Raw genomic sequence first — 22,942 nt, forward strand, 5'->3', positions numbered from 1 at the left:
GGTTAGTAGTCATCACAGAACACCGAACTCAAACATCTCTCAGGGGGTTGATGGGACGGTCGTTCTTTCTCCGAAATTTTACCTTCGTCTTCCCCAGCTGCCACTCGCTGTTGGAGGTGTCATAGAGCTGCAGCAGGGCCGTGCACTTGCCCCTCACGTCCTCGGGCAGAGCCACGTTCCTCGCCAGCACCTTATACCTGCAAAAGAAGAATGCCCAGCGTCACCTTGTGCTAAAATCCTTTCCCCAACCCCTCTGCAAAGAAAGAGGGTCTCTGCAGCTCCGTCTTGCCTTTTGTAAAAATCCTGGAAGGGTCTTCGGACGGCATATCCAGCTTTCCGAATCCTGACCGTCTCCAGCATCCCGGAGTACCGCAGCTGGTTGACCACAACTGCCTGGTCAAACTGGTCGGGCATCTAAAACATGCCAAGAGGTGAGAAGATGACGTTAAGAAGACCGCCCTCCCCCCCATGGTTTTACACACACACATTTTGAACCTACACAAATGTACAGAAAACAAACCCCACCCCACATACCCACAGCCTAGCTGCAACAGCCAGCACCCGTGTCAATCCTACCCCCCATCCTTAGCCCACTTACTTCCTGGCCTTGGATTTTTTTTGAAGCAAGTCCCAGATAGTACACTCTCATTTGTAAATATATCAGTATCACTTTTATTTTTTTATTTTTTGGCCGTGCTTTGCGGCATGAGGGATCAGTTCCCTGACCAGGGATGGAACCTGTGCCCCCTGCAGTGGAAGTGTGGACCACTGGACCGCCAGGGAAGTGTTCCAGTATCATTTTTTAAATAGAACCACAACACTATCATATCTTAAAAGATACCAATAATTCATTGATATTAATATCCAGGTTCAAATTTCTGATTACTTTACAAATATCATAAACGGACCACCGTTTTTAATGCTACGTTTTCCAAAGAATCTTAAGTGTCATGCAAATATCACTTTATTTACTTTTTAAAATTCAATTTCCAGGCATTTTTTTAGTTGAAAAATGCAGTGACCCAGTGAGGGCTGGGAGAGGGGTTAGGGGCTGGGGAGGAAAAGGAGAGTTTGTACGTGGAGAAAACAGACAAAAATGAAAAAAAATTAATTTCCTCAATTTCTAGTCAGATACCCCATTTATCGAGCTCCATGCTATGATCACTAAATAAATTAATCCCAGAACATACAAACAAAAGACAGAGGAAATCAAGCCAAGACTTAACATTCTGAACCATATTCTCTTATCTGTTCAGTTGCCAAACAAACTGGTGTTGCTGACAGGACAATGGTCTTTCAGGGTAAAGCCCAAAAGTATGCCATTTCCCACTCACAACTTTTTGGGCAGTGATTTGTTTTTTAATCCAAACACCCCATTTCCCTCTAATTAATTTGTATTTTCTTATTTTACACAACTGTGTACAAAATGACTGAAAAATAGTGCCATAGAACACAAGTACATTGTTAAAAAGTGCAAAGACGGTAAGTGGCTTAAATTTGCGAGCCTTAAAAACACAGCCAGTCATTAACACAAAATCAGGCTGAAAGCCATGTTATTCTGTACGCTTTCCAAGCTAGCAAAAAAATAAATCTGAAGAATGCTCTGCAAATCTCCCTTGCAGCGTTTGATGGAAAAGCTGCCATCATATCCAGCAGGATGACTTGTCTCATATTTAATTTCTCCTACAAACACTGGGGTCAGATGTCTCTACTCAGCAGTATTCTACCGGAGTCTAGCCAATAAATAAGGGCGAATATCCAAAGAACGGGGCTCACTGGTTTCTGGTCTTAATTATTTCAAATATCCCTAGACGAGAAAGAGTAAAATAAAAGCATGAAAAAATTAGCCTTGATAACTCCTTTACCTTATCTTCGGATTGAAACACAGAGAGAGGCAACTGTTCTGAGGGTATTTGGTTAAAATGCTTCTGTTAGATTTATTTGGGAATATAATCTGAACAGTAGCAATCCACAACGACCAGTAGAGAGCTAATATAAAACAAACACTGAATAAGGCATCAGACTTAGTTAACTTTGTTAATTCATAGAGAAACCTACGAATTTCATATCTAATCATTTGATGCTCAAAGACTTGTTAATTAAAAAAAAAAAACTCTCTAAATCTCTCTCAAACTTTCACTGTTCCTGACCCATACTTTTTTCCTTGCTCCTTTTCTTTCAATCTCTACATAACGAAGTCCGTACAATTCCTTAGTTTGGCACTAGTTATTAAAACACTCTGAAAAATATTACTAAAGGGACACCCCATCCAAAAAGTGCAGCCGCACTTACCATCTTTCAGGCCCTCCGAGGAACATTCCACCTTCGGTTTGGCTCTCAGGCCAAAATTCATATGGAAAACAACGGCCACACTGACCTTTTCGCCACAGCTAAAGACACTGAACAATAATGAACACCATTCCTGTGCTTTAAAAAGTGCTCGGTCGCCATGACAACCCCTTCCATTCTCGGGCTAATTAGTGTGGTGTGGTTGTAGGATTTCATACAGCCTGGGGAGGGGAGGGAGGGTGGGAGGGAGCCACCAGGAGTGGCCACTCTTTCCAGGCTCCCATTGTGATTGTGCTTCTGCCCCTTCGCAGAAATTTAACCGGGGGAAGGGGGATCCGTTCGCAGATTGTCGCCCTGGGCAACACACAGGGCAATCACGAGGGGAGTAGACCTGTATTTCCATTGGTGGGTCTCAACTTCCCTTTCTTTCTGGTGAATTTAATGTTCAAAGATGACACAGCTGGAGGGTGGACAAGTCACAACTCAAAGCATGTGGCCTTTCAAAACGTCACCTAATGCACTCCAGCCAGTCTGTACGGGTAACTCGTTTTCCAGAACTGGAGGTCCTCCCTCCCAAGACTGCCGGCAGTGTCCTAACTGTGAAGATTGATGGCCGACAGCAAGGGAGGATTTGGGAAGTAACAGCCATAAACCGGGGCAATTATAGTCCCAGGAGTCTGGTCTTGATCCGTTTACTGAATATCAATGATTAAACACCTACTATGCGCCAAGGTTTTGTGATTCATGCTTGCGGGGGAAACAAAAAGGCGGGGGCTGGATTCTTTTTTGTCTTATATCAAAACCCCTCACCAGAGTAGTACATTCATTACAACTGATGAACCCACATGACACATCCTAATCACCCCAAGTGCATATCTGATGTCAGGGTTCACTCTTGGTGCTGCACATTCTATGGGTTTTGATGACTATGTAATGACATGTGTCCATCATCAGAGCATTGCACAGAGTGTTTTTGCTGCCCTAAAAATCCTGTGCTTCATCTATTCACTTCTACCTCTCCCCAACAGCTGGCAACCACTAATCTTTTTACTGTCTCCACAGCTTTTTTTATTTTTAAGACTAATGTTTTTAAAGAGTAGTTTTAGGTTCACAGCAAAATTGAGAGGAAGGTACAGAGATTTCCCTTATACCCTCTGACCCTCACTTGCATAGCCTCACAGGGCTGATTGTTTCCAAGGACCCTGAAATTTAGGAGGGTGACAGGTATGCCAAACATCACTACTTATATAGTAGATGGCCTACTATAGAACCGTATTAAAAATTAAAGCTACGTTCCTTGGGAACACGGGACAAAGAAAAGTACTGAGGGGGTATGGGTGTCACGTGAATTTGAACCCAGGTCTGACCCAGAGTTTGGGATCTCACAACTCCTACTCACTGCTGGAGGGGAAGGGACATTCCACACAGAGAACACAGCACAAACCAAAGCCAAGAGGTGGAAAGAGAACCTGGCATGTTCAGTAGTTCAGTCCGGGATGGAACGGGGAGGTGGGCAGGGACCTGAGCTGTTGGTGGACACAGCACTCAAGTTTGATGCCACCGTTTCCAGGCTCAGGAGCTGCCCGCCGGGGGCAGACCTGTGCTGTAGAAGGATCCCCGTGTTGGTGGCAGCAAAACTGGAAACAAGACCAGAGGCATGGCTGGGTCTATTTTGATATCATGCCCATCATGAAGTGTTAGGCGGCCATTAAAAAATAAGACCAAATTAAAGACACCCCAGTTAACTCTCAAGCCTTTTTGCAAGGTGAGACAAAGAAGATGCAGAAAAGTATGTATGACAGTCTCACTGCTGTAAAACAATGACCCCATCAAATAAAACACCTGCTCTATGTGTGTACATGTGTGTGAATATACACATTTAAATACACAATGTGCAGAGAAGGATAGGAGGAGACATGCCAGGCTGTTATTGAGTGAGGGACACTACTATGGGTGGTGGGAAGAAGAGACAGCTAAGAAAAAAGGGGGGAAAATGAGACAGCACTAAAAGAAGGAAATAATCACGTATGTACAATACGAAAAAGTTCTATTTGGCTATATATCTTTGAAGACACTTTTTTTTTACAAAGTAAAAAAAAAAAAAAAAATCAGGTACAGAATGGATTGTAGAGGTCCTACTTTGAACAACGTGGACGTAAGAGGCAGAGAAGCAGGGAGATCAGGGGTGAAGCTGCTCTAAGGGAACCTTAAAGTGCAAACAACCCAAATGTCCATCAACTGATGAGGAGACAAACAAAATGGGCTTTCTATCCATAAAACGGAATATTACTGGCCATAAAAAAATGAAGCGCTGCTACCTGCTACAACATGGATGAGCCTTGAGAACATTATACTAAGTGAAAGAAGCCAGTTACGAAACACCACGCGTTACGTGATTCCATTCATGTGAGACGTCCGGGACAGGAAATCTACGGGGACGGAAGGTAGAGTGATGGCTGCTAAGGGCCGGTGGAGGGGATGGGGAGACAGAGGGGGGACAGTCAAGAAGTAGGGCATTTCTTTTTTTTATAAATTTATTTATTTTATTTCTTTATTTTTGGCTGCATTGGGTCTTCGTTGCTGCGTGGACTTTCTCTAGTTGTGGCGAGTGGGGGGCTACTCTTCGTTGCGGTGCACGGCCTTCTCATTGCGGTGGCTTGGCTTGTTGCGGAGCACGGGCTCCAGGCGCGCGGGCTTCAGTAGTTGTGGCGCACGGGCTTAGTTGCTCCGCGGCATGTGGGATCTTCCCAGACCAGGGCTCGAACCCGTGTCCCCTGCATTGGCAGGCGGATTCCCAACCACTGTGCCACCAGGGAAGTCCCCTAAGGGGATTTCTTTTTGAGGTAATGGAAATGTTTTAAGTGTCTGTGGTGATGGTTGCACATCTCTGTGCATCTATGAAAAACCACTGAATTGTACACTTCAAATGAGTCAGCTGCACGGTATGTGATTTATAGCTCAATAAAGCTTAGGAAAAAAAGGTATCATAAAAGCCAGACGGACACGGAGGCATTTAAAATGGACAAAAAGACGGATGCAAGAGAGTTTGTATCCTGGAGACAGGGTTAAATATATTTAGCTTCAGGTAATTTAATTCTAAAAAAAAAAAAAATTAGAACTTTCTCCTCTACGATCTGAAAAAATAAAATTTCAGAATGCCTAGACAAAACAAATGACTGGTAACAGAGCATGCTAAGCCTCCACAAAAATCAATTACGGGCAAGCCCAAGCTTCTGCAGCTAAAAACCTAAATAAAGGGCAACAGACGTGCTGGCAAACAGGGACACAGGACAGGGGAGGTGTTTTACAACAACAAAGAAAAGAAAAATGCATTTATGTGTTAATGAATGTGATTACCCCGAACATTACCTAGCCTTCCATAATTTCAAAAATACTGCATAGAGACAATAAGAAGTGTGACGGTGCACCTGGAAATAGTCACCTGTCCACGGTAAGAGGACATTCAATCTGTGCTTATTTAATTAAAGAAAACAGAATGAGTTAATTACCTGTGGACCCTTGAAGTTCTAATGCTTTTCAGCATTTGAGGTCTCACAGAAACCAATGGAGAAGCCCTGAGAAGAGTCCAGGGAGAGGGGGTGGGGTGGGAATGCAGCCTGCCACGCAGAGGTCAGGGGGTGCTGGCAGGGACCAGCCAGGACTGCAGGGAGAAGGAACTGTCCTCTGATGGCCAAAGTCACACACACACTGATTAAGCATTACATCGACTGGAAACCGAGTCAGGGGGTGGTGGGAAATCCAGCTCTGCTGCTGAGGTTAGACCCTCTCCATGCCTCAGAGTCTCCTGAAGAGAAGAGACACCCTGAGGGGAGAGAACAAGCTGGACAAAGACGTATGATTGGCACAGAAGTGACTCTTATTTCACTCTGCTGTCATCCACTGTTAGGTAATATCGCTTAACATGGATCTATGAGATCAATTTTTTTTTAAAATCTGGTATCAGGGGAGAAAACTATTCTCTCTAGAAGAAATGGCATGTTTAATCTGAGTCTACATTCATAAATCGATGACTATTATAACTCACGGTAATTTACTTACACACCTTGTGCCAAAGAGGAATTAAGGCAAGATAAAATAAACTGAAAATAAACACGGTGATTAAAAGAAAACACACAGGAGAAAATGCATTGTATTACCCTTTTTGCCTTGGCTGACAGGAAGCTCAAAGTTAAGTTTCCTTCTCAATGCTAACTTCTGTTAACCAGGTATTTTATTTTGCCTTAATTTTTGAATCATTTTTCATAGATGTTAACAGATTCTCAATTCCTTTAAGGAGCCTATATTATTTTTATAGTCTAAGATGGCAACCATAAAATATACAATCTTAAAAACATTAATAATTTTGAAAAAGAAGAATTCTATTATTCTAACCTCAAAGATCTACTGATGATTATACACATAGAATTTCAAATGCTTGTTTAGCAGCCTTGCAGGAACCAAGTCCTCTTGTTTGTGCGAGGTACCCACAGCAATCCTTCAACTCATACAGCACTCGAAGGCAGAAACCCGATGGGTGGGTTAGATGAGTAATATTATTGCATTTTGCGGATAAGGAAACTGGAAGTGAGCAAGGCTAAATGACTTGTTCAAACCAGTTAATATTTGCTTAAATCAAACAATTAAAGCTCAAAGAGCTTTGCATTCCTGAAAACTAGTATGTGAATCAAACTTGTTCCGAACCATATTTTTCTACTGACATGTTATAAAACCGGAGGCATATTTCCAGAGGATATAATTCTCAAAGGAGTGAGCTGGAAACTTCTTTAGGGAAAAGATTACAATGAAATCCAGGCAGAGAATGCACCCTATACTGTAGCATTTCCAGGAACACTCGGTCTTTTGGGCACGTGGAGACATTTTCTAAAAATTTTAACACTAAGGAGGGGGCGTTAGGGACAACCTGTCAGGTGCTGACCTGGTGTAAATACAGGCGATACAAAAAATCACAACTCTAAGGGCCACAGCAACGCAGAGCAGAAACCGGCTCACTACACTGTGAGTTCAGCCAAATACCTACACACAGAAGTAACTAGTGAACAGAGGAAACCTTTTGGAAAATCAAATAGCGAACTGAGCAAATCCATCTCCGGTCACTGGTCCCATTAACGCAGACAACGAAAGGCTGACAACACCGTTACTTTGTGTCTCAGCGTCAGAGGACTGACAGAATTCAAATGTTCCTTGACCCACTTGTAGTTGCAACTCCACCTGCCTCTCCTCCCTGGATACCACCTGCCAAGGACAGGAGCGCGAGAAGAGCCGATACACCACAGTGGACGGAAGAACACACTCAGAACACGCTGAACTCCATCCCGTGGAAGGAGCCCGCAGGTGACAACATATTTAATCATGACCGCTTTTGCTTTAATAATAAATGCAACTTGATAATTCATGCGGGTGCTTCTGAACACAGGCTACAATTTATTTCCAGAAGGGGGTCCTTCTCTCCCTTTTAAGACGACGCTTAATTTATTCAAAGTCTAAAAACTAGCCACTTGATAGGATCTCAATGTCTTAGAGGCGAGGTAAAAGTAAACATTACTTACTATTTTCATCAATCAAAAGTATTTATTAAGAACCTTCCGTTAACTGAGCAACCAGAGGCAACTGTATGGGATGACCCAGAGCAAACCCAGCCCCTGCTCTGACCCGACAAATGCAGGTTCTCTTTGGCTCCAATCTGCTTGGAATGCAATATGGAAGCAAGCCCTGGGCCTGGCGATACGGGTCCTCAGAGCACAGAGTAACCAGATATGGGATCTGAGCATTATGCCAACACTTGTTTTATTGCCCTACCTTAGTAGCCTAATACAAAAATAATTTTTTAAAACTTTATATCGGTAAGATTTACCCCCAATCCAACACTGGTAGATTGTTTCTCAAAGTGAGTGGTATAACATTCTAAAATTAATTAAAATGAAAGAGTTCTACTTTTCTCATTGTGTTTTTTAATGGCTCCTGACTGACTTCCTCTGTGAAATGCTGTAAACTTTATCTACATACATACTAGCTCTGCACTGGAGGGACTTATTACACAGTCCGTATCATGGAGGATTAGTATCCAGCGTCCCAAGAAATGTAAAATAAGTTGATTCTTGGGTAAAACCATTACATGATTCTTCATCTTGCTATGTAAACATTGTGGAGTGAGAGACACCAGCATTACAGAGACGATTTAATATATTAGGTATATCTGTATTTGCATTATGATCATGGGATATACCTTTACCCTAATTCAACTTCAAACACAAACAAGCAAACAAATCTTAAGAAGCCTGATAACCCTTCATCAACTTTAAGAATTAAAAATTACATTAGAGTTTACCAAGTCAATTATGTTACACTTATAAGATATCATGCCCGACCTTACACTGAGTGGCGACAAGACTCCTGTCCTCACTCCCTACTAATTAACAAAAAATTAAGACGCAAAGCCCCTCGATCTTTATTTGCTGTCTTTGTTACATCAAATTCTCAGAAGCAGTTAATAAATAGCATAAGTTTATCATGCTTTGAACGGTTTTCAAACGCATGGTTACTAAAGCAGCAGTATAACTTTCCTGACCTTGAAAAGGAAGTAAACAAAAGCCAATTAAACTAGAGACAAAGGGTCTTTTGTCTCACATCAGTCATTTCTCTCCGGGGCTGTTCAACATTTGACACAGTTGTCGCCACGTGCTAAGTTCCAAGTTTTGAGAAAAGAGGCAACTCCATCCCCCTCCCAGGCGAGGAAGGGGAAGCATCATGGTTACGTGACTGGTTAAAGCCTGGGGGGTCAGATTACAGAGCATGGAAATTTCTCACTCACCCAGTACAGCCTTCAAACCGCACCCTTCCCAGACAAGCACCGTTTAAAAGCAAGGAACTTCAAGCTCTGTTATAGGTGGAAACTGTGGTCCTCACCTCAGATCCACGCAAACCCCAACTACTTAATGGGAAGAAAACTTTGAACATAAATAATATACACATGCGTACATGAAACCTTCCTAAGGCATAGCCTTAGCCCCATTATACCCCCTCCCTGTTCATGAATTTACAGTGCACCCTAAATTAAGACAAGGACTTCAATTTCACATTGGAGGCCCCCCCAGTAAGCTCCAAGCTACCTCTCCAGTCAATACACCCACACACACCCTCCACGTTTTAGTCAAATTAGAGATAACTCTAGCTGTTTTCTGACTAAAACCTTCACTTCCTGTCTTATCTTGGATGAAGCCAACTTCTCCACCTGAAATGTCCTCCCGTTGTCTCTAACTGTTGAGTTTCATGGATCTTTTAGGGGTTTCTCAAATACTCCCTCCTCAATAAAATTGTTCTGGATGTATCCAACTGGTGCCATCTGTGACCTTGACCATGCTGTTCCTCGTGTCACTTTTTTTTTTAAGTTGAAGTATAGTTGATTTACACTGTTGTGTTAGTTTCAGGTGTATAGCAAAGTACTTCAGTTTTATATATATATATTTACATATATATTTCTTTTTCAGATTCTTTTCTATTATAGGTTATTACTAGACACTGAATATAGTTCTCTATGCTATACAGTAGGTCCTCGTCATTTATTTTATATGTAATAATGTATATCTGCTAATCCCAAACTCCTAATTCATCCCCCTCCCTTTTCCCCTTTAGTAACCATAAGTTTATTTTCTATGTCTGTGAATCTATTTCTCACAATTTTTTTTATATCCATTAGACATATCCATGTGAACCCTCATAAGAGTATAAATTCCTTTGGGCAGGAGCTGAATCTTATGAATTTCTCACTAAACTGTTGACCACTGGACTCGACACCTCAGATAGGTACCCACTTATCCTACTGTATTGCATAAATGAAAGGGTGGTTCTGTTTACAGCTGTTTCAATGTACTTGTTTGGTGATAACTTAGAAACAATATCCAAAGCACAGTACACGAAAGGAAAAACTAGTAAGTTAGATTTCATTAAAATTAACTTCTCTGTGAAAGACACTGTTAAGACAATGAAAAAACAAGCAATACACTGGGAAAATGTTTGAAAAATACATAGCTGAAAAAGACTGTAATCAAAATACACAAAGAACACTTACAAGTTGACAATACGAAAAAACAACCCAATTTTTTAAAAAGGCAGAAGATCTGATCAGAGACACCATCAAAGAATCTATAGGGGTGACTAAGAAGCATATGGAAACACACTCAACATCAGGTATCTCAGGAAACTGCAAATGAAAACAATGACATGCCACTACACACCTATTAGAATGGTAAAATCCAGAAAACTGATTAATACAGAGTGCTGACAAGGATGTGGAACAACAGGAACCTTAACTCACAGCTGGCTGAATGCAAAATGATGCAGTCAATTTGGAAGACAGTTTCTTACAAAGCTAGACATAGTCTTAACATATAATCCAGCAATCACACTCCTAGGTACAACCATTCCTCTGTACCTACAGGGGATTGGATCCAGGACCCCACCCTCCATGGATACCAAAATCCGCATATGTTCAAGTCCCTTATATTAAATGGTGTAGTATTTGCATATAACCTATGCACATCCTCCTGTATACTTCATCTCTAGGTTACTTACAATACCTAATGCAATGTAAATGCTACCTAGATAGCTATATAAATATAATGTAACTGCTATGTAAATAGTTGCCAGCATGTGGCAAATTCATGTTTTTCTTTTTGGAACTTTCTGGAATTTATTCTCCTGAATATTTTTGATCTGAACATGGTTGAATTCCCGGATGTGAAACCCTTGGATCAGGAGGGCTGACTGTATTTACCCAGCCGAGTTGAACACTTATATTCACACAAAAACATACACGTGAATGTTTATAACAGCTTTATTCATAACCATCAAAAGCTGGAAGCAATCATCATGTCCTTCAGTAGGTGAATGGAAAAGAAACTGGGGTACATTCATTCAACTGAATATTATTCAGATTTTTTTTTTTTTTAAAAAGCTTTCAAGCCCTCAAAAGACACAGAGGAACCTTATACACATAGTGCTAAGTGTATGTATGTGATTCCAATTGCATGATACTCTGAATAAGGCAAAGCTATAGAGATGGTAGAAAAATGAGTGGTTGCCAGGACCTGGGGGAGGGCTGAATAGATAAAGAAGAGGGAAATTCTAGGTTGGTGAAACTATTCCATATGATACCATAACGGTGGGTATGTGACATGATACATTTGTCAAAATCTGCAGAACTTTACAGCAAAAGAATGAACCCTGGGGGATCATCCCAGGAAATAACTCAGATTGTCACAAAAGAATCTAAATGTATTACAAATGTATGAAACAACATCACGGGAAAGACTGGGGGGGAAAACCTGCAACTAAAGTAGCTTTGGACATGGAGTCTATTCAGTCTAAGACTTAGAGGCAAAAGGAGTCACGATACTGATACCACTATATGTTTACACTGGAATGGAACAATTAAGTAGATGGATGGTGGAAGAAAACCTTAACGAAACTAATTCTACCCAACTAGAGTTGATTTACTTTCATGAAAACAGCAGCAGAAAAACCCCAACTCTAACGCTGGCTTAACCCCAACTCTAAAGCATGCCAGTCACAAGGTCCAAGCAGTCCTCAAAATGTGTTTCTAGAGAACAAGCCAAAAACACAGCTCAATACCCACCTATTTTTTCAGTTGTTTATATGACACATCTGGAATGTGTTTCTACGGGAAAGAGTTCAGGTCAAGATGTACTGAAGGCACTTTTCAGCATAGTATTTAATGAGGACAGATGTAAAAGACATTGGGAGATAACAAGCCTTGTTTTCTCCATTATCATTAAATGAAAGAATAATGCATGCAAAGGTGTTTTTTTTTTTTTTAAATCAAAAATATAGAGAATATATGTAATGAAAAACCCACAGCTCTCCTGGAGAAAACCACCCTTGCCAGTTTCCTGTGTTTTCTTCCAGACGTATTCTATGCATGTATAAAGGTAAGATTGTGTGTGCATGTATACAGACGCATGCATGCACATACAAATAAATGTAAGCTTCATTTTTTTTTAAAAAAAAAAGCAAAGACATGTTTGAAAAAAAAAAGCAAAGACATGTTTGACGTTTTGGTCAGATGCATGCATGCACATACAAATAAATACAAGCTTCATTAAAAAAAAAAAAGCAAAGACATGTTTGAAAAAAAAAGCAAAGACATGTTTGACGTTTTGCTCAGATGCATGCATGCACATACAAATAAATACAAGCTTCATTTAAAAAAAAAAAAAAGCAAAGACATGTTTGACGTTTTGCTCTGTTTGCCTAAGATCATCCTGGAGAATTCCCTGTGAGGACATACAGATCTCCCGTGTTTTTTCACAGCAGCACACTATGTCATTACCAGAATGTGTCTAATCAGCTCCCTATGGAGGGACATTTAGGTTGGTTCTACCCTTTGCTGTTTTCTATTCAGCTTCTACTGAATGAAAGGAAATAAAGTGGAACCCTGGAGTCCCCACACCAGAAAATTTCCTGTCAACACTTCCATCCCTGGCTCCATCCCGGACCCCCTTTGTTTCATGGTGAATGCAGTCCTGTACCTCTGGTGCCAACGGTTAGGAGCCCCCCACAGAATAGGAAGGTGATCACCCCAGCGTGAAGCTTTCTAACCTCCTCCATCTCCGCCCAACCTCTACCTCTAAGGAAAGGGGATTACTGAGATGCCTTATATGTGAGACAGGCTCTTGTTCTATGAAGGGATGACACTGCGGACTCCCTGTTTATACTGTGTCAACATCAGTTTGACATTTTAATCAGTCAGAAATGAATGACTGACGAGAAGAATAACTTGCAATTTAATTCTGCCAATTTTCTATTATGTTCCAGCCTGTCAGACCATGGAATTTGGGGAGTTTATCTGTCACACTATATAACAAGGTCATTTAATAGTATTTCTAGTCCAAATGGTGGATAGAAACCTAAAGGGATGGGTTATGATAAAAAGTTGTGTCTTTAATAAAAACAGCAGCTACCTATTCATGGAACAGTGACCCATTTCCGCTCTACAAGGATCTCTCGTAACCCTTACAGCCACCCTATGAGTTAAAATCAGTCCACGATGATCAAATTAAATTTGTGATATAAGGTGAGGAGAGGCAGCCACTTGGGAGATGCTCTTAGCTGACATTTGCTCAGCACTGTATAGACCAGATGTCATGTGTTCATCTCTGCCGCCCTGTGAGGAGGGCAGGGCGGCTATCAGCATCTGCATTAAACAGGTCCAGAGAATGAGTGATCTGAGCCACATCACACAGCAGTTACCAAGACAGAGGAGCAACGGGTACCCACTTCTTCCAACATCAGAATCTCTGCAGCTTCTGCCACAGCTTCCCTAGAATGCTGTAACTCCTCTACTTATCCACAAGTTCAAGTCCAAAGAGACCTTGTGTGAGTAGATGCTATGAGCGTCTGTGGGTGGTCGATGTGCTTCTGTTCTGGTGCTCGGATTAGACTGTATTTACGAATCTCTAAGGTGGTGGTGGTAGTAGCAGCAGAACTACTAGTAGTAGTAACAGACTAGTAGCAGCAGAACTACTAGTAGTAGTAACAGACTAGTAGCAGCAGCAGTCATGGCAGCAGTAAGAACGAAGGCTCACATGTACCAAGCACTAAGTGCCATGCAGCACGCTCACTTTGTAATGCTAGCTTTTCTTTAACTTTGGCAACTCTGAGGTGGCGATCATCCTCATTCCCGTTTTACTGATGCATAACCTGAGGCACAGAGACGTTAATTAACTTATCCAGGGCCACGAAGCTCCCCTGAGACAGAGCCAGGGGAGAGTGAGGGTCAAGCCTGCATGAAAACCACTAGCTACACTGCTTCTCCGCAAGGTGCAAGTTCAGGAGGCGGGGTGGGAAGTTCCTGTAGCTCCAGAGTATTCATTGTTTAACAATGGAGTTTGTTTCCTGATACATTTGCCCTAAATATTCCTGAATGAAATTCATCACAATAGCTATCTTGGTAGCAGACTTTTAAGCCAAAACAGAAATCAACTTCTGAGGATTAAAACACAAATGAGACAATACATTCAGTTAGAGTCAAGGCTGGCAAAGAACAGCCTTGGAGCCACATCTGGGCTGCCATCTGTTTTGTAAATAAAGTTTTATTGGAATACAGCCATGCATTGTAACTGCTTCCAAATGACAGTGGCAAAGCCTAAAATATTTCCCATCTTGTCAATTACAGAAGAAGTTTGCCAACCTGAGCTGGAGAATGAAAGCCAGGGAAATGGCACACTCAAAATAGTACACACTGAACTGTGTTCCAAAGGTAATTACACACCAGATTTCGAGAAATCAATATGGAAATAAAATAAAAAATATGTCAATAATTTTGAAATTTATTACATGTTGAAATAACATTCCGGATTTGTTGGGCTAAAGACTAATTTCACAAAAATTTCTTTTAAGTGTGGCTATTGGAAAAATTTTAATTACATACATGACACATTTTACTTCTATTTATTAGTGCTGCTCTAATAAATGAGGCTGAACCTCTGCTCTATAAGGACTTGGACAGCTTGATACTATATTCTACTTGCATTTGTTTGAAACTCAGAGCATCTTTGACATAAATGAACTGTCAGACTATTTTAATACATGGCTTAAAGAGAGACAAGTAACACATACTTCTTCTCATTGAAAACATTACCCATCGTTCAAAGGTGAAAACCAACACTCACACAAATAACGTGAAACACAAGAGACCTCATGAAGAGTTTTCGTGAGGCCAATGTCTCTAAACAAAGAAATGAGACACGAAGAATTTCCATTAGCTTCAAATAAAGTATGAAATATCAACACGACTCTCAAACAGAATGTTAATTTCATTTTCCTAATGAATTTACATTTCGTTTCCAAAGTCATTCCAGAATATTCCCAGGGCATCAAATTTGTTTTATTTTTAACAAGTCATTGAACCCAGCATCTTCAGCACCCAAAAAACAGAGCACCACTGGGGGAAGTTGTAACAAAGTTAGACTGAACAGGCCAGAATGGGGACAAAGACATTGTGATCTTTTCTCTCCCAAACTTGGCAAGTAAATGCTTACAAAGGCTATATGCCTAACAGCTCCCAGTGTTTGGCCCGAGCACCTTAAGTCGGTCCGTGGGACACTTCCTCTTTTGAATCTTAGCTGCCATTGTGCCCATGTCACAAACTTGTTTCCAAACCGCATAAATGTCCTGAAAACCACACGTATTAACATTTGGTCGAGCGCTTCCTTGAGTTACAAGAATACAGGCCTCCTCCATGGCTTCTTTCTTCCATTCTTATGCCTTTCCGGTTTCCTGCCTTTAACAACCGGCCCTGCACCTGCTGCTCTGACCGCCCTTCCTCCCGCTGGCTGTGCATGTCGAATACTGCTCGCTGCTGGGTTTCCTCTCCTCCCCTGCATGCAAGGGAAGCAGGCAGACACCCCCGCTCTGCCTCGCTCTGGGCCATGAATTCCCAGCAAACGCTGCAGGAAGTTCCGGGTCTTCGTGCCTGTGCATCAGACCCCTCACAGGGATGAGGCCCCCGGGTGCCCTCTGCCACTCACGTGGGGAAGACAGAAAGCAGTGTGTTCCTGCAAAAATGAGACCCCCTGCATCGCCAACAGTGGAGCTGGCGTTTGATTCTCACCACAGAAAAGAAGAGATGGTTTCCTTCCTAAATTAAACTCGCGAAGCAGCAAACAATGGTATCTATTATTTAAATATGGGTGACTCTGTACAAAGGATTTTCGTTACCTTAATTGAATCTGAAAGAACCCTATTAAGGCAAGCGGGCAAGCCAGGAAGATTATTCCATCACATGCATGGAGGAAGTGAATCGGATACAACTTGTGTGCCGTGCCCAAGGTCACGTGACTGGCAGGCACTAGGACCTCTGTCTAGATTCTGGGCTCTTCCTTCTTGTAGGAAAACCAGGTGGGCATGACTCCAAGTGTGGCCTGTGACAGGTGCCAGGCCATGAGGAGATGGACACCGAAAGTGAGAGTAAGCATTTAAGAACTTCTACAGCAAGATGACATGGCCACATCATTTTTGTTCTGTTTTTCAAAAGTACCAGTCCGGACTTCCCTGGCGGTCCAGTGGTTGGGATGCTGCACTTCTACGGCAGGGGGCGCAGGTTTGATCCCTGGTGGGGAACTGAGATCCTGCATGCCACGTGGCGTGGTATTAAAAAAAAAAAAAGGCACTAGTCCACAACGAATTGGCAAGAATAAAGAGAAGTTCTCTCTTGCTATATATAATTTGAGAGGTGCTGCTTTAGGAGGTACCAATGTCAATTCTGGGTAATGCTAAGAAATTTCTTGATAATCATGTGTACACAAACCTGCCGTTATTACACTATTATCAAGTTTGCATGAAGTACTAGACTTATTCCCCTTTCTATTGTTTAACATCAAATCAGGCTCAACAGATAAGGAAAGTGTACTTATCTAAATCCTTTCTCAAAACTGTTACAAGCATAAAGTGCCTATTCAGAAAATCTGATATCACATCTCTGTTAAAAAAGTTCTCAGAACTGTACACAAGATAAAATCCAAACATTTGCGGAAAGCATTTCCAGCTTCATCCCCTCCACTCCTCATCTCAAGTTTTACTCTCCAGTGGGGCCCATGAAGCCTCCCTTGTTAATGGAACTCCCACTGTACTCAGGGCAGCTGTCCTGGGAATGAGATCATTCTAAGTCAACTCTGCAAACCCATTCACCTTTGCCAGATATTCACTCTAACTTCCTGTGGAGTGAGGCTCAGCCACAGGCCCCAGGCTGGCCCTAGAACCAAGCAGAGAAGCCAGGACCAGGGAGATGTGAGGCAAATCTACTGAGATTTTTTTTTTTGTCTTCTTCCTAATAAAAGGAGAGCCACTCCTTTTGGCCCAGCCCTGATTCCTTTCAGAGGTAATGTTTACTCCAAGAGGCCAAAGCCTTTGTTTGCTTTATTCAGAGATGCATCCCAAGAGTACAACAGATCCTCGAAAACTATCTGTTGGAAGAACTGAATAAGGATGTTCTGTGAGGATGTGATGGTTGCCACTATGGCAGCCATTTTGCAACCTTGTGGAAGGACCGAGGGAATTGCAGATGCAGCGCTGTGAAGCCGTAATATTGTGAAGCCTCTAAACAAATGCTTCTTCTAAAATGTGATCCTTATGTATTTGTATGCTGTGTAGGTCACTGCTGGCCAAGTTATTTTGTGTCTTGTCACTGAAGAGTTGGGGTCTGCCCAAAGGGACATCAAGGGTATTGTGTGTGTGTGTGTGTGACACACCTGTGTGGTCTCTTGGTAGATGGACGAGGTGCTGTGGAGGAAGGGAAGGATCACCCCTAGGAAGGAGGGGACTCCAGCGAGGAACGGGCTTAGACGCCAGAGAGATCAAGATCCATGGTGAAAACGCGAGGCTGAAATATGGCTGGATACTCTATAGCGGTTAATACCGTCAGCTGCAAAAACACTCAGAAGGCAAATGAGCAATGGAGCAGAGGTCAGCAGTGGCGACGTGAGCTGGTGTGTTATGTCAAAGCCAGACAGACATCCCAGGGTTGTGGTCAAATTCAAATCCAGGTCAGGGAAGACAGAATGCATGGACCCAGGTTCCATGGCCACGGTGAGAACCGCTAGGTGGTGGCCTCACTGGAAGCGGCCAAATAGGCAGGAGGCCTGGGACAGGGTGGTGTCAGGAAGGTGGTTCTCAAAGTGCAGCGAAGACCTGACAAAGTGGGGGAGGGTGGACGCTGCGGAGGAGGAGGAGGAGGGCGGGCGAGCTGGCTAAGAACAGATGTCCTCAGGCCCCGGCTGGTTCGCGAGGTGAGGTCATGTGCAGGAGTGGGAAGGCTGACATCACGCTAGGGGTCTGGGAAGGCTTCCAGGGAGGGAGGCGAGAGCAGGGAGGTCTCCTCCTCCGAGGCTGGCGCAAACGTGCCCTAGAATCCACGGGAGCGCTTTTCTCAATGGCGTCCAGCAAACCATGGAATCGGAGAAAGAGGGGAACAAGAGCGTCACCCAAGATGAGGCTGTCCACCTGGAGGGAGGCGAGGTCAGCGAGCCACGGCACCTTACAGACGCCCCAAGTTCATGACCAAATGGCTCACGCCTCCTCCCAGACCTGGGACGCTGTTTTGTGTCCGGGCTCACCTTGTGATCATTCGAAGCTGGACATGTGATGGTTTGAGCACTCTTTAAAATATGTGTGCCCACCAATGAATCCAACTGAGGCAAGAAGATAATGAAATCTCAATGCAGGTTCACGATCAAGAGAAACTAAGGGACTGAGGTCTACGTGAAGAAAAGCAACATGTTCACTCAAGGAGGGAGTAAAAATAATGGACGGATGAGATGGCAGGTTGGAGGGCAAATTTAAATTCTGAATAGGTCACATACATGTAAAATTAGGGGTTCGTAGATCAAGATTTAAAAAGAAAAAATTGATCATCCTGAGAGTCAGTTAATATGTGTTGAAAGATAACCTCAGAAAAACACAGAGATGAAGTGGGGAGGGAGGGAAGGACAAAACATTTGTCCTAAATCAGACCACAAACCGTGGTAAAGCCAACAGAAGGTCCAAACCTTAGCATAAACCCCATCTGGACATCCTCACAGGGCAGCCTCCCTCTTGGGTATAATCTGTTGCCATTTTCTCTAACGAATGTAATTAAACCCTTTTTATCTTGCTAAACTAGACTTGAGTCTCTCTCTATTCACTGCTGTTCTATTTCTACTTCTCCATCCACCATACTGAACAGGTCACAGTCTCCTTTTATTCAGACTCGCTGTGAAAAACCATGCTGAGAAATACAAATTAGGGAGGCAGCTGTCGCTCTTTGTAGATGTTGGCAAGGAGGCTCAAATCAGTCATGAAAACGCTAAAATAGCTGTGAAACTTACCCAGTCGTTTATACAATCACCAAGGTCATGTCGATGTGATACGGATGCTAAGGAAGAAAGTGTACAGCAGGGGATGAGGAGGAAAGAGAGAGAGGATGGTGTCCAGTAGCCAGACATTCACCAACGTCCAGGAAAACGTGTCAGACTGAGAGCTGTAATACTCGGCCAGAGTTATTACTTTTACAATGCTACATCAGTAGGTACTAAGACATGCCATCATGGTAGCATAACTCAGCGTACAGATAATAATCAGAAGCACATACTTGTAAGGTTTCTTGCTTGAAGGTATTTGAACTTCCGAGACAAAAAAACTTCTGACCCACTGGAAACCAGAGGTCATTCACCATACTTAGTTCCAAAAAAAAAACTGTTCTTTTTAAAAACTTAGGATGCAGAGAAAAACAATGGTTTTTAGAGGCAAATAAATAAAAAGCCATATTGGGACCAAAGAGTTTGAACTGTCATAAAAAGTAGGAAAATAAAAATAGCACCTCGGAAAAATTTGAGCCTAAACCCAGAAATGTCAAATATTAGAAAAAATATGATTTCACCAGATTCATGTTAGTTGAGAGCTGGAAGGAGTTTGAGAAATCACCCCATCTCACCACCCCATTTATACAGGAGGAAACTGAGCAGAAGCTACCAGTCTACGTTTGCTTAAAAGAATTCACTAAGGAAAGAGCCACCTCTTTGATAATGGATGTAGCTGATTTATAAATATTCATCAATACAGGCTGGGCTATCAGAAAAAAAATCAAATGGAGAACTTTACTTGAAAACTGTTCCACGCGGTCTTCTCTGAGAGAAGTGGCATCGTATTGGCATGTCCTTGGTAAATTCTACTTTCCCAAAGGAAAATGAGGGCCTGGTGAGAAGGGGACATGGGGAGCGCAGCTTCCTAGGAGTCCTTTCTCTTGCTTATTCATGTATTAAAGTGGTTGTCTGCAAGTCAATAATGGGAAATTAGCCAGCCTTAGACACAGCCAATATCTGTTAAGTATAAATTAGGAACGCCACAAAATATTCCGCTGAGCAGTTGGAAGTTGCTAGGAAACGGGAGGTCAGGCGATGCCCAAAGGCCAGGTTATTCCCATCCCTGGGGCCTGGACAGGACTGGTTCATGCTGGAGTCCCAGCACTGCAGAGCCAGACCATAGGCTTCTGAATCATGTGACTCAAGATACTTAAATCTGGATGCCCCTCTTGGCCTTCTACTTGGGGAAAGGACCCAATGAGAAAATCCAAGGAAGACACAGGAAACAGAAAACATACATATGACAATAATACACTCTTTCTCCTCATCCGTCTTTAGAGTAACATTATTTCCTGCACATCCTTCAGTAATCCAATTTACTTATTAACCCTTACCATGTTTCCCATTCTTAGATTTAAAGCCTACTTCTCAGGGTTCTGATAATACTTTTTCCATGAATTTGTTTTTAAACACATCTACCCCCAAATGGATGCATATGCTTCACAAATTCTATTGGAGGATGTGGTGCTGAGTTAGTAAGTGGTGAATAAGTTCAAGAAGAAACGAACGCCTCTTTATGTCGGGACCCTCACAGTCACGGCCCCCAGTGGAAGGGCCACACCAACGCACGTACGCTGCCTCTTTCCAGAGCGACAAATAGGTTCATTATTATTTATCAGCCACCGCGACCATCAGTGGCCAGTGTGTGCCAGAGCCTGAGCTAGAAGCTTTACAGACATGATCACAGTTAACCTTGTAACCACGCTAAACATGGGGGACTTCTGTCCTCACTCCGCCAATGAGCAAACTTGAGTTGCTAGACCAATGTCACGTGGCCGGCGAACGACAGCGAGTCCAGCATTTCCTGTAAGACTTCACTCAGTCCACCACGATACGCAGCCTCCTGACGCATCTTCGCTCATCATTTTAATCCAGAAATGGTGGAAGAGTAACCTGTTTTATCAATCTGTCTACTCTATAGTGTCTGAAGGACAGATTGCCTTATTCGCTAACAGACAGCAATACAATCAACTTGTCCTTTGAGAACTATGAAACCTTATGCCATTAGCCTTGGAATATGTAGAAAAACAAGCCCAGGTTAAATGACTGCTACAGAGTCACTGGGCTGGTTGGGATTAGGTCCGCATTAGAGGTTAAATTCTGTGCTTTAGGCCACAAAACCATGGGACCAGGCCAGGTGCGATCAGTGTTGTTTAGAAACACTACTAGGATACATTGTACGCTGGTGAATGCTCTCAAAAGTCCTCCTGGGTCTGTCTCCACCTTTCTCCCCCATCAACGTTTTGGCATCGTCAACTATGATCCGAGGCCAGTCCGTGATTTATTAACTGAAACGGAAATGATTTAGACATGACCTATTCATCAGTTCATTTCTTCCTATATTTTTCCACCCAACCCCTGAATACAGTTAATATTCAACCAAAGAGTGTTGCTTCATCTATCCCTACACGTCAGTGAGGTCTATTCGTCTCTCCCTACACCCTCTCTCGGCTCTGCATCCTTGGCAGTTTACAGTCTCCAACAGAGTGCAGTCCGGGTTTTAGGCTAGTTTACCAAAGCAGAACCAAGAACAGAAAAGCCTGAGTACCCAAGCCAGTTGCTAAAGGCCCTTCGAATATTCCCAAACTGCTTTCTCAATCGTTTAAATACTTTATACCAACATGTTGTAACAGGGAGAGTGGATGTGCTCTGAGCAGGCAAGGTGAGTAACGCAGAACAAGTGGCAATTGTATTGTAGTTAATTTTTTTTTTTAATCGATCACGAGAAGGGAAAGGCTTTAACTCTGTCAACACTGGCAGAGCTCCAAGTTTATGTAAACCAGGAAATGCCCCGAGCACAGCTCCAGACACAGCAGGCGTTCCTGAGCAGAAGTGGCCCATCTGCTGATGCAATGAGGCTACAGACAATGGCTGGTCCAAGAGATGGTCAGTTCCACAGAGATTTGCAGTTTTTTCTACCTTTTTGCACCTCTGATACCAGGCCCCAGCGCTAACAGGTTGTGTCTGAACCCGGGAAATCCGAATCACGTGACACCACCACCGGGTCCGACCTGCCCTTCCACCTCCACACAGGACCTCATTTCCCTAATTTGCAAGGTGCCTCCGACCAAATGGCTCTCAGGGCTGCCACTGTGTGTACCCACGGTTCAATGTAAACTGAACAGTCCAAGCTTTATTGGAACTGATGTAATGAAGGCATTGAATGAAATACAGAGGCCAACTTTTCAGAGTTAATACCAAAACAAAAGAAAAAGGAAAAGAGAAAAAAAAGAAGTCAAGTCAGGCTGATTTTCCTTCTGCCATTTCTCAAGCTGCAATCAACATATTCTAGATTCTTTACATGGGGCTGGAATCATCTGGTGGGGTTTGTTTTTCCAGCTCAGCAAAACTGGCCTCAGTCCTCTACTTACATAGTGTAACAACCTTATTTAAACCTTCTGCTACTTATATATGTAACAACCTTATTTAAACTGTCCCACTGAAAACAACATCAAGGGGATACCTGAAAGACTTCATATGCAAACCCTTGTCCTGTGCCTAAAGCTCAGAGACTGAAATCTCAGTAACTCAAACTTACTGTGCATGTTCAAACTTCATTTTCTTGCATCTAAAGAGACTTTTGAAAAAAGCGTTACATAGTATCTAAAACATTCCTTCACTGGTGAAATTTTCACACATTTTTAACAGGGACACTTTCATTTCGTAATGGCAAACTTTTTGAGTCTATCGCAGAATTCTTAAAGCTAAACAGTATTCCCTTT

At 42.6% G+C, this 22,942-nt stretch overlaps 1 protein-coding gene across 1 annotated transcript in view; it reads right to left on the bottom strand.

Moving 5' to 3' along the window:
* MYO10 (myosin X) overlaps nt 1–22,942 on the bottom strand; it is a 214,682-nt gene that overhangs the window by 35,879 nt on the left and 155,861 nt on the right. The window contains 2 exon segments of the mRNA XM_036845816.1: nt 83–197; nt 290–414. Of these exon segments, the coding sequence (XP_036701711.1) occupies nt 83–197; nt 290–414 (240 nt within the window).

This window comes from Balaenoptera musculus, chromosome 3 (assembly GCF_009873245.2).
Source record: "Balaenoptera musculus isolate JJ_BM4_2016_0621 chromosome 3, mBalMus1.pri.v3, whole genome shotgun sequence".
Lineage (NCBI taxonomy): Eukaryota > Metazoa > Chordata > Mammalia > Artiodactyla > Balaenopteridae > Balaenoptera > Balaenoptera musculus.